Source organism: Motacilla alba, chromosome 3, assembly GCF_015832195.1.
Source record: "Motacilla alba alba isolate MOTALB_02 chromosome 3, Motacilla_alba_V1.0_pri, whole genome shotgun sequence".
Taxonomy (NCBI): Eukaryota; Metazoa; Chordata; class Aves; order Passeriformes; family Motacillidae; genus Motacilla; species Motacilla alba.
The window spans coordinates 49,689,025-49,701,135 of record NC_052018.1 but is presented as its reverse complement, the minus strand read 5'-3'; the positions used below and the strand labels follow the sequence as shown (position 1 = coordinate 49,701,135).

Below are 12,111 nucleotides of genomic sequence, written 5' to 3'. Positions count from 1 at the left end.
CAGCAAAATCAAATGAAATCAAGTTAGCTAGTACATCTATACCAAATACAGGTGTGATATCAGAAGTTTCTGTACTTTCAAGAAGTAAATTAATTCACTTGTACACCCCATAGGTTTCAAAGAGAATTGAGCAAAGGTTTCTTATACCACAGTAACATCACAAATGAAATCTTGAATTCCTACCTGTAGAAAGAGTGATAGTTAAACCAACCTGCTTCCTTGTTTTTTAATCATCACTTTTCTCCGTCATAGATATACAGACAGTAACAATTATGCCTGCATTCTTTTTGCTTCTTAATAGTTTCTTTATCCAGAACATGGATGGACCTTGCTATGGAAGTACTCTTAACGATGTCTGGAATTTTTATGAAATTTGCTAATAACACTTGAACCAGTGCTATTTTGGAGTACCGCATTCTGAATGTGTTCTGCATACTTTTGAATACGGAACTGCATCTGATTGAATTGCTGCACATTTTGCTGGAATGAGCCCCCATTCCAATTGACTAGCCTATATGATTTTATTTTACTTGGAACTTTTCTTCAGGGTAGTGCAATGACAACTTTTCTGCTTCAGGTGTAAAATCAAAGTATTTCTTAGTTGTACCACAGTGCTGAATAGATGTGTCCACCAATATAAAGTCCCAAATGTTCTAGAAAGTGAACATTTATTTAGCAGGAGTTCATTCCTGTTCATAACAGCTTCCCCCCTAAACAAACCAAACAGATGAGAAAGGAAGCACAGAGAAATTGTGGGTAGATTTGTTCAGAGCAGCAGTGTCGATGTCCAGTGTTGGAATCAGAGCTGTTAGATGCTGATCTCTTGCCTTGTCTGCTGGAGTATGATGCCTCCTAGTGTTCCACTCTTGCATAGATTAATGTTTATAACTCTCTTACAATTTTAATAAGCTCATTTTGGATATTTCACAATAATGTATTTTTATTTTGTGCCTTTTTTTAGGATCTTGAGACTGAATAACAATTTCTATTATTTACTTATTTTTATTTTTTAGTATTATCTATTAGTTCCCACCTACAGGCTTTCAGGCTGGTGTCAGAATACCTGCTGTCTCCTGGAGAAAGCTGTCTGCTTCACCAGCCTGTGACAAAAGGGGGAAGTGGTCATGCTGGATTTTAGATTGCTCTCACTTAATTTCTGATGACTCTGTTCTGTGCATGTGTTTGTGCTTATCTACATAATTCATATATATAAACACACAGGCATTTTCATGTACATATGAATTATGCATATTTGTATGATCAGTAATATTTCACAGAGCATTTTCTTGGTAATATGTTGGGATTTTTTGCTTTTCATTAATAAAACCATTAGTATAAGTGGTACATTAAATCATTTTATTGCTGGAGATTTTCAGGAATAGTCTTATATGTATGCATTTGATTCTGAATTTTAAGAAAGATAAAAGTAGTATTTTAATAGAAATGTCTTCATTAATTACTAAACTCATTTTCTGCCTTTTAACAGTGAAAATTTATCTTTAATATGATGTACTTAATATGCTTGTGATATTTGAGACACAGCTGATGTGGCCTTATATAACATCTGTTAATGTACTTAATGATTTCCTTCCAAATTTTTTTTGCCATAAAGGAGAAGAGAAAACAAGTGGATAACTTTGAAAGTGTTCAGTTGTGTAATAAATGTCTAGATAATAATATTATGTTAAAGACATAGTGCTGTACTGTATGTCAGAAACATAACATGGTAAACCACGTCATTCTGTTCTGTGTTCAGTAGCTTATAGACTAAGTCAAAGCAACATGTTCATGTTTTTTCCGGATGGCTTTCAACTTATTTTTCTCTGATCAAATTATAATTAATGTTCTATGTTTACCCTTCCTTCCTTATCCCTTTTTCTTTCACTTAGTTGATTTCTGAATGTTTCCCTTTATTCCTGTGATCTTTCCTTCATAGCGGCACTGTCTCGGTGAAGCTTTGCATAAATCTATCAGCAATGTAAGTGATTTGCACTTACAGCTTGTGAACAGGGCATGCTTGCACTAATCAACCTGCATATCCTGCAGTACTGCTTTACAGCTTAAGCCCATGAAATGGGAGACATGGTAATACTTGGGACGAGAACATGTGCTGCTATCAAAGCTTGTGTAGTGCATCCCCTCATCTTTGTGACTGTGTGCGTGTCACTGGCATCGAACACTGTGTATGTGGTCATAACATGAGCGGCGTCTTTCTGTCATTGTTAATGCAAGCAAGCTTGTGGGCAGTGCAGATGTGTATTGCAGAGCTTTCTACAAAGCATGGGATTGATGCTCTATTATAATTTTCAGTTTTGCAGTGTAACTCATAATTGTAGCCAAACTGGTTTTTCTGTTGATTTTTTTTTTTTTATTTTTAATTCTCACTGATGTTTTTAATGTGCTGAAAACCTGGGATAAAAGTATTGGAAGTTCAGAGAATGGTGTTTAGAGCTGTTTTCTTTTGAATCCTTAGTACAGGGGTGTATGGAAAGGGTAGTCCAAAGACATACAAAAAGAGGCACTAATGTTCACAAAATGTGCTCTTAAGGATATCAGTCTATGCACTGAATAATCAACATATTATTTAAAATCACATGCTCCTCTAAAAAGACTGATATTTTTAACTTTTTTTTGTACTTTTCAACATCAAAACAAATTATTAGAAGGGTAGACTAATCTGACTTGCTTGCTAGAATCATTTAATCCTCATTGTCCTTTATTTTCTGTATAGTCTATTGATGCAAATAGACATCTCCAGACACTGACTCATTTCAGGCTATGGTTTTGCAGTCACTTTAATCTGGTGGAAGGATGAGCCTCTCTTGCTTATTTCTGTTTTCTTTGAAGATGGCTTCTTGCCCAGATGTCAGACTTCTCTTGGTCATCTCAGCTAAAATGGTTTCCACATTTCCAAGACAAAAATGAAAACAAAATCGTTTTGCCCTTGGTCCATGCTCAAAATATTTATAAATTATATGCTGATAATTGTCAGAATTTGGAGCAGGAACTTAAGTGAGAGATGGATTTAACTTCAAGCCAAAAATACATTTTTTCACGTTATTTGAATAAAAATTTGCCTAAGTTACCATGGTTGACTCTATTTGACTGTTATCATGAAAGGCTTGTTAGAGTGTGATCATTAAATTACCTGAGGTTCTGCAGGACTGGGCAGGACTTCCCCTAGAACTGTACCTCCTGGCGGCCACAGTGAACAGGACAGGACAGTGGTGAGAAACCTGAGGGACAGAAACATGGTCAAAGGGACCAATGAGAATGGGCTTACAGATGAAGAGAAGGACCAGGTAGGTATGAGGTTACAGAAAAGTGGGAAGGAGGAAAGGGCCCAGCAGTGAACATGGGATGAATTACAGTAGATGGGAATGTGAGTAGACCAAAGGAAAGTTTAGGTAAAATAGCTTTTGCTTTTTTTTTTTTTTTTCCCTGGAGAAGGAAGACAGCCACATTGCAGTAGGGGAAGAAGATGCATATATGAAAATTCAGAGCTGGCCGTGCTGGCTGGTGCATGGTGCAAACTCGCCTCTTCAGTAGTGTGAGTTTCTAGGGGTGAAGAGAAAAAATACAGTATATATTATATATAGATATTAAATAAATTTAATAACCCACAGTGAAGGTAGATTATCAGTAGAGTTACATTGGTGCTAAAAATATTTTCTTTTACAGGTTGCTGATAAATAAGGCAGCTTATGAAAGCTTATTCAGAATAGAATAGCTGTAAAAGGCCAAGGGACTTGGCAATAAAATATCAGATTAAAGCCAGTGTAGGTAAATGCAAAATGATACACAAGCAAAGAAAAATAGTAACTTTTTCTGTAAAATGATGAGCCTTTTCTTGACTTTTTATAACTAGAAAATGGGTTTGGAGACTATGATATTTAATTCTATGAAAACATCAACTCCATGCTCCATAGGAGTCCCAAAAACAAATAAAACTTTGGGAATATAGGAGAGAAACAGAGAACATAACATGTAAAACCATATAAATTACTACATAAAAACAGAGTTTATTCTCAAGTCCAATAACTTGTGCTGCTTTGGACTCCTAATCTTAAAGAAGAAGTAGTAGAAAAGGGGTAAAAGTAGGAAAAATGTGATCATAGATATGAAATAACTTTCATACAAGGAAAAACTCAATAAGCCAAAGCAGTTCAGTATGGCAAAGTTTGTAAGGAGGGAAATGATGGAGAGCTATAGAAACATGAGTAGAATACAGCGAATGAAAAGGGAACTTCTTTTCACTCCTTTCTATTACAAATACTGAAGATCATAATGTTAAATTGGCATGTCTGCATGGAACTTGATACAGGATATTATGGATATTAAAAGCTTTTATGGGCTCAGATAATGGTTGTTATTATTTCTTCTATAAGTCTTCTCCAAAATACCTCTTCTGATTTAAGAAACATTGCTAGTTCCAGGTAGAGTACAGAGTCAAGCTCCCTACATTTATGCTTGGCCTTTTTTTTCCTAGGGTAATCCTGGTTGGCCCTTTCTGCAGGCAAAACCAGAGATCAGACAAAACTTTGGTCTGACACTATACAATTTTAATATGAAATTTGTATTTAATGTAGTTAGTAAAAGGTTTTGCAAAACATTGTGTAGGCCTTCCCTACACTCCTTTAATAGTAGCTTATCTTTTTCAAAGGTATCTGAAGTACCATACTATTTATACAATGTATGTTAAAGGTAGAGTGTATATTCCCAGACACAAAGACCTTGTGAATCTGAAATACAACAAGCTATGCTTATTTCATTTAAATTAGTTTGATTTTTGTTGTCTTTTGCTTTACTTCTAATTTTTGTTTCTGTAGCTTTTTTCTTTCAAGTCTGCTTAAGCTGTGTCCTTCTGAAAAAAAAACCTTAACCCACGTGTTCAGCAGCCATGTTCATGCTAGAAGTTGTACTTGGTATGCTGCAATTAATTTTTTGCTAAGTGGTGGATTTAATGTTCTCTAACTCAATAACTTGATGTGCAATGTCGTTACGAATTTGACATACTTAATTTTAAGGTATGCTGAATCAAATGACACTATCAGACTTTCATTTATAATTCTGTATTATGCAATGCTCTGAGGCTTGAAAAGTATCCTTACTGATTCAAATTCTTTGTCACTTGGCAATTTTATTATCTTTCCTTTGAATCACTGTAGCAAAATTCTCTTTTGGTTAAATCTTGTTTCTAGAACTGGAGGGTATCTCATGGCTATAAAGGGAATACAGGTTTAGTACTTTCAATCTGAAAAGATGCTATCTGATGTGGAGAGCAAAGTATAATATTACTATAAAAAGGAAATGGGGCTAAAAAAGGAATATAGTGTACTATAATACTTGTTGGATGAAAAGCATTGTTTGTAAAATCAGGTATTTCTAAGAAAATGAGTTGTTTGTGACTCAGATTGTTTAGATATTGGAAACAAGCATAAAAATCACTCTCGTAGTCTTACTGAACTAACAGAAAAGTGTGTGATGGGAAATCCATCAAGTGTTACTTTTTTTTTTGATGTTGAGTGGTACTGTTTCTTTCTAAATGAGAAAACCACTAGTAAGGTAGGACCATAGAATACAAAAAGTTATAAAAAACCAATGTACATGTCACAGGCTGTCCTCCTCTATTCCAAATGCAAGATTATCCTTGCAGAAGGGGTGTTTCCCTGAATAATAGTTTAACAATCAAGTGTTTGATTTCAGACTTTGATAGTGTCATTTTTATTGATCTTTTATATAAAACCTAAATAATCTTGGATAATTTGGCAATTGAAAATTGTTTTACAGGTAGTGCTGCAGTATGAACCAACCAATCCTTACAAAACCACTAAAATGTCATTGTTATATCTCTGATTGTATACATACAACATTAAGAACAGATTCAGTAGATGGATGACATTGCTTGTCTGTCTTTTTGCTAACGCTCTTGCTCTAAAATTTCAAATGTTTTCTGCTTCTGAGTGTTGTCTTTACAGCTGATGTTAGTATTAATGACTAATGAATATTTGCTGTTCTGTTGTGGGTTAGATATCCTTACTGAAGCAGAATCTGGAGATGCAGCTTTCCCAGTCACAGAGCTCTTTGCAACAGCTACAAGCCCAGTTCAGTCAGGAGCGACAGAGACTGACTCAGGAGATCCAGGAATTAGAAGAAGAGCATCAGCAAAGGCATAAGTCACTTCAGGAAGCCCATATCCTTGCCTTTCAAAACATGGAAGAAACAAAAGAACAAGAACAAAAGGCACGTTCCTGTGGTTATTCCAAATTCTGTAGAGAATACTGCCATTTTAGCATTTCGCGTACACAGTTGGAATTAGTAAAGAATCTGCGTAACTGCTACATTTCCTTTTCAGCTGATGCATTGTAGTAATACTGTTATCCAGTTAAATCTGAATAAGACATATTGAAAATATTTTCTAATACTGGCATTGTTTCATGTCTTGCTTTATATACACATACATAGCTGTGTGTATATATATAAAATTATTGTCAACACATGCATTTCTTTATGGTAGATTGACATTGTTACTCTTAATAATAAATTCTTGTTTTTATTTTGAGTAGGAATTTTGCATTATAGTTAAGTTTGCATGTATTTTCTGTCAGTAGACTCCTTTGAAATGTATTTTATATTTTCTTTACATTAAAAATTGTGTTAGCTATGTTCTGTGACTTGCAAGATAATTTTCATACCCCATTCAAGATACTTTTTTAAAACCTTGACAAAACCAGCTTTAAAATTGGAATTTTGGTAGTGCATGGTATGTAGCGGGAGGGCTATCTTAAGGTTTTTTCAAATTCAGCTCCAGAGTGTGCCTTTGCAATCAGTTTTCACTCTATGTGTCCTGAAGATCAGAAGATGTGTACCAGGAACATTATGCTTCATACAATTTCATAGGGTGTCCTTAGGGAGCAGAAGTCCCCAAATGTGTGTACACTAAACTCATCTATGGAACTGCACCTTATTACATTGCTTGCTTTTCTAGATATATCCATGGATTGATTGTTTTTGCTTTTCCAGCTGTGAGCCAAATGGGTTTTGTGCACAGATAATCTTGGTAGCCATCAACCACTGAAAAGAAAAAATATGTTAGGAGGATAAGAGAATATGAGTAATACTAGAGTGTTTTTTTTTCTAGAGTATGTGAATGCCTGCTTTTTGTTTCTAGTTGTTTATTGTGAAATGTTTTATAAATTCTTTAAGTTGGTGTAGAACAAATTTTGTCAATTTTGATTTCATAGGAATTAGAAGAACGTTTACAACAGAAGCACTCGGAAGAGCTTCATGCACTGAAAGAAACACATAAACAAGCCATGGAAGGCTTTAAATTGGAGATGGAACAGGAACTTCAGACTCTACGATTTGAGCTGGAGGATGAAGGAAAAGCTATGTTAGGTATACTTTTTTCAAATTTGAAAATGGGTCCAAAACCATTATTTCTACTCATGCAAATATACATACACACGTGTGTATATATTATAACACTCTAGTGTCTCTCTGAGTCATTCAGTGTTGACCTAAGTGTTACCTCTTAAAATCACTATAAGCTTTAAGAGCTATGCCTAGACTCTTCACTTTGGAAATACCTCACCCTTAAGGCCTTTTGGAAAGAGTAAGCAACCAAAGTTCCTGATGGAGAACTGGTGTTTTCAGAAAGCAACAGAAATAAAACACAGGAGTTACTTAGCTGATGTAAAGTGTGTTTTAGATCAGCAGCAATACTAATTGGAGCTGGACTGTTGCTGTTAATTAATGTAAACATTTCCAAATTAAACTTCTCTCTTTGTTCGTGGCAACCAGCTTCCTTGCGCTCGGAGCTCAACCACCAACACGCAGCAGCAATTGACCAGCTGAGGCACAACCATCAACAAGAGCTGGTAGCTGCCAAAATGGAGCTTGAAAGAAGCATAGAACTCAGCAGGCGACAGGTAGGAAGCATGCCTGGGATCTGGCTGTAAAATGGCATGGTCAGTATTCATTTTTCCCTTTGCTGGAAGCAAGAACTGTTGTGAACAAACAACAAACATGTAATCCTTCAAAATCATCCAGCACCAGCAGCTAATGCATTCCTACCAGTTTCCTAAACTTCCTTGCTTAGCTTTTTCTGCCTTCCACAAACCTCATTCAAAGCCTAGAAAAGGCTCCCATATTCAGGTAGTTTCCTCTCAGAACTGTGCAGCCATCTGGGAGCACCTTGGCTGTGGGAGGCAAGCGCCCATTCTTGCAAAATTGTATTCATCCTCAGCTGCCAGCAGGAAGGAAAAAGCTGCTTCGCTTTGAAGCCTAAGAGATAGGCAGAAGAAGTGGTTGCTTATAATGAAAGGATTGCTTCCAACTGAAGAAAAAAGTACACAAAAAAACCCCACCAAAACCAAGCCCCCAAAGCCAGGATGAACTGCCTTTGCTTTCAGTCACAAACTGATTAATTCACCTTTTATCTTTCATTTTTCATTTTATACACCATCAATTTTTCTGGTAGTAGCTAAAAATTCAAAGTTTAAGCTCTGTTGAGTGCCAGACTCCTGGAAATAAGAGGACTGGGAAACTACCTCTTTATTTGCCTACATAATAAGCTTTTCAAGATTGATTTACTGATACTCCAGCACTAAGGAGGAGGAGTCAGTTTAGAAATATATTAACAGAGGAAACAGGGTTTGTTAGACATAGCCTTTACACAAAAACAGAGACAGTTGAAGATGAGCCCTTTTTTAGCTATTCCTTGCTGGTTTAACAGTGTGGGCGCCAGAGGCAAAAACAAGGTGCTGTCATGCAGGATTTAGGAGGATATAGTTTCAGTCGTGTGTTGCTTAAGCCCAGAGTCTGACACCCAAATGAGATGTCAGAAGAAAACGTTTAAATTACAAGAACTGGTGTTTGATCCAACCAAACAGGGTGTACTTTTTACTTTTTGCCTCAGTATCTGCTAAACACGAGCTTTGGTTGTATTGAGGGCAAAGCAGTTACTGAGGTTTCCCGACAGGATCAGGGTTGAATGAGATGGAGAGTGGTCTGATCAGGATGATTATATTTGCTACTTTTTGAAATATTTATATGTGTTGATGTAAATTTTTCCTCTGCTTTTTCTTATTACTTTAACATAGTCTTTATATAGAGGGATAAATACTTATATTTAATTGTCTGCTCTTAAAGATGCCCTATGATGTTGGTGCACTAGGACATATTTGTATTTCCTCAAGGCATGAAGGCACAAAACACAATTGTACATAAAACTACTTTGGAATATCTGCTGATTTTCTCTGTGCGAGCTACATGGTCATTAAATACTGTGAAATTGTAAGTGGAATAGAAGGAATTAGAAAACTCTGAAAAAATTGTTTTCATTACAGACATTACTGAAACAAGGAGGCACATTATCAAAGCCATTGGAATGGGCTCCAGCTGGGTTTCCCAGATAGTAACTTCATTGGAATTTCCTATGAAAAAAAAAAAATACTCTTCTAGATTTATTGGACACAATATAAATATAACGTAAACTATTTAACACATATTGTGCTGTAAGATATTTATGACCTATGTATATATTTGTAAGATAGGAGACTTGAGAATCAGTTTTTGTTTGTGCAGGGCATACATCTTGAGCAATTTTCTCCGATTGAATGGGGCTGTAAGGGAGAAAAATTTCTCTCTGGATTGTATGCTGATGAGGCAGAAAAAGTGAAATGCCCAGGCCCTGGATCTTAGTGATACCTGTTCTTTTTTTTCTTGTATGTGTGGGCAAAAGGAAATGTGATGAGCTACACCAGTTTTAACAGCAGTGATAATCATGGGTTTTAACTATTCTTGCAAGTGGAAATAATTTATTACATAACTTTGATTTCTTCTTTCTTTGTACTTGTACGCAATAAAAAAACCCTTTGCTTTGATAATAATTTGTCAGCATCAAGAACTGAAAAAATTGTCTATTGGATGGAAAATTCTGCTCAGATGTTTTCTTCCAAAAGCAAGTATTGCAGGCATCACTTCTAAGAAGCAAGTCTATCTAAAATTTTTTTTCTGCTTTTACTTAATCATAGGAAAAAGAATTTTTGTGCCGGATATCAGATCTACAAGATGAACTGAGACACCGAGACCATCATATAGCTGAACTCGACAAAGAGATTCTGCATCTTCATGAAAATATAAGTGCACTGACAAAGGAATTAGAGTTCAAAGGGAAAGAAATTCTTAGAATACACAGTGAATCCAACCAACAGATCAGGTATGAATTTTTCCACTCTAAATTCAAACCTGTATTGTTTCACTTACTGTTTTACTTTAAAAAAGTTACTGTTTGCAGTTTTAAAAGTATCCTCTTAATCAAGTCATGTTTCATATCATTTAATCTTCTTTAGTAAAGCTATGTCCTTTACTGGTAAAGTTAATGACTATGCTGTACAGTTAAGTGACATTTCAGTGACACATTTTGGCATATTTTAGTAGCAGTTCACTCAAGTGTTGGATTTTGGTGTTTTTTGGTTTTTGTTTTTTTTTCCAAATTCATTATGTTTGTTTATTTTAAAAAGCATTAAAGGAGATGCATTTTCCATGAAATAAGCTAGAAGATTGGAGAACAGTAAGTAGTAGGCTTTGATGAATCAGTAATTCCTTCTGTGTTATCTGATATTATGTAAGAGCCATTAGAAGCATGGCAGAAAATCATGATGAAAAAAAGTCTGATTTTAGAATAACTCTTTTTTTAACAAAAACTAAATTAAACAGGATGCATGAGCAAGATTTAAGCAAGAAACATGAGAAAGAGCTGGATGTCTTGACAGCAGATCACATCAGAGAGAAACAAAGCATGCTGGCAGATTTTAATAAGACCCAAGAGCTGCTCAAGGAAATTAATTCAGCTTTACAAATTTCGTAAGTTTTGTTGCATTAAAAAGAATTCTATGTAGCTGCGTTTGAGTGAGTAGTTTATTCTGGTGTCCGTAAAGTCCTGAAGATACTATAGAGATGCAGATGTACAAATACCTCAATGAAGTATGGGGGCTGTCTTGCATTCTTTAGGCACCACAATTTTATAATCTTTAGGGGAATGTAGTGGGCTAAGTTGTTAAGGGTTTGAGACCAAAAAATTTCAGGTAGGAAAGATTAAATCTGTGCAGTTCCTAGAGAACCGGAGAAAACATTTATTCAAGTGGTTTCTTTCTCAAACTTTAATACATCTGTTTTAAGAACACAGGAATTTTTTCTACAAGTTTATAAACAGTAGAGTATTTATGACTACTGAGAAGTGAGACTGTAGCATGAGTGATGCAAACATTTTCAGGTTTGGTAGCCTAAAGATAATTAGTGTCTGAAATGGATTGTATGAGCATAACAATAACAGAAGGCTTAAGAGTTTGTCTGAATCAAAATGCCACCAGGGATTAGACCACCTAGTGGTGGCAGAAGTGATGCAATAGTGTGTCACCAACCAGTGTTTTCCTGTCTTCCACGTCCTTCATTCTCTGTCTCTGTGGTGTTACCCATTTGGTCACAGTTTCTGGCTCAGGTTTCATAGCACGTTGAGGGCTTCCTGCCACAAAGTTGTCACTAAGGGATTTGTAGTTGTAGCATGGAAGATTTATGGCAGAGAGAAGAAATTAAGTTTTTGATAGGAAGTTTTTCTAAGTAAGTATCAGTTACAAATGGACAGTAAAGCCAAAATGCATCTAGCTTTTTCTGGCTAATGAGCCCTCAGAAATTGTCTTCAAATAAAATGGTTATAAAATTATAGTTTTGACCCCCTTGTAATTGAACACATGCATGCTCTTATGCCCTGATAAATGTGGTACCTTGCCATTCAGTAAATTAGGTGTGAGCTACCTCCTGTTTGCTGCATTTATCTTGTATGAGAAACAGGCCTATGAGCAGCCACCAGAACTGTTTACCCTAAATGTTTTCCTCATGAAGTTGTTTCCTTCCCAGTGTCAGGGAGTTTTCTGAATTTAGCTGGTTTTCTACTCCTTGCTTTTGCTCAATTTAGAGCTTTGAGGGAGCAGCCACTGGCCTAAAATCAATAAGCATCATCCTGGATGTCCTGACCTGGCTTTCAGTGTGTTATTTCTCTATTCACGCTGAAGCAAGAAGCTGTCCAAAGAGGAAACCATGTAGAAAAGC

General features: G+C 35.8%; 1 protein-coding gene across 13 annotated transcripts in view; it reads left to right on the top strand.

The window, feature by feature from the left end:
* FAM184A (family with sequence similarity 184 member A) overlaps positions 1-12,111 on the top strand; it is a 74,082-nt gene that overhangs the window by 52,242 nt on the left and 9,729 nt on the right. For 7 of the 13 annotated variants that reach the window (XR_005256367.1, XR_005256368.1, XR_005256366.1 and 4 more), the window contains exons 10-15: positions 1,937-1,978; positions 6,031-6,243; positions 7,245-7,398; positions 7,804-7,931; positions 10,038-10,222; positions 10,723-10,869. Coding sequence is in view for 10 of the 13 variants with exons in the window: in XM_038132330.1 (XP_037988258.1) it covers positions 1,937-1,978; positions 6,031-6,243; positions 7,245-7,398; positions 7,804-7,931; positions 10,038-10,222; positions 10,723-10,869 (869 nt within the window). In the remaining 3 variants the exon portion in view is untranslated. The remainder of the gene's footprint in view (positions 1-1,936; positions 1,979-6,030; positions 6,244-7,244; positions 7,399-7,803; positions 7,932-10,037; positions 10,223-10,722; positions 10,870-12,111) is intronic. The other 6 variants (XM_038132340.1, XM_038132335.1, XM_038132333.1 and 3 more) reach the window with 3 other exon arrangements.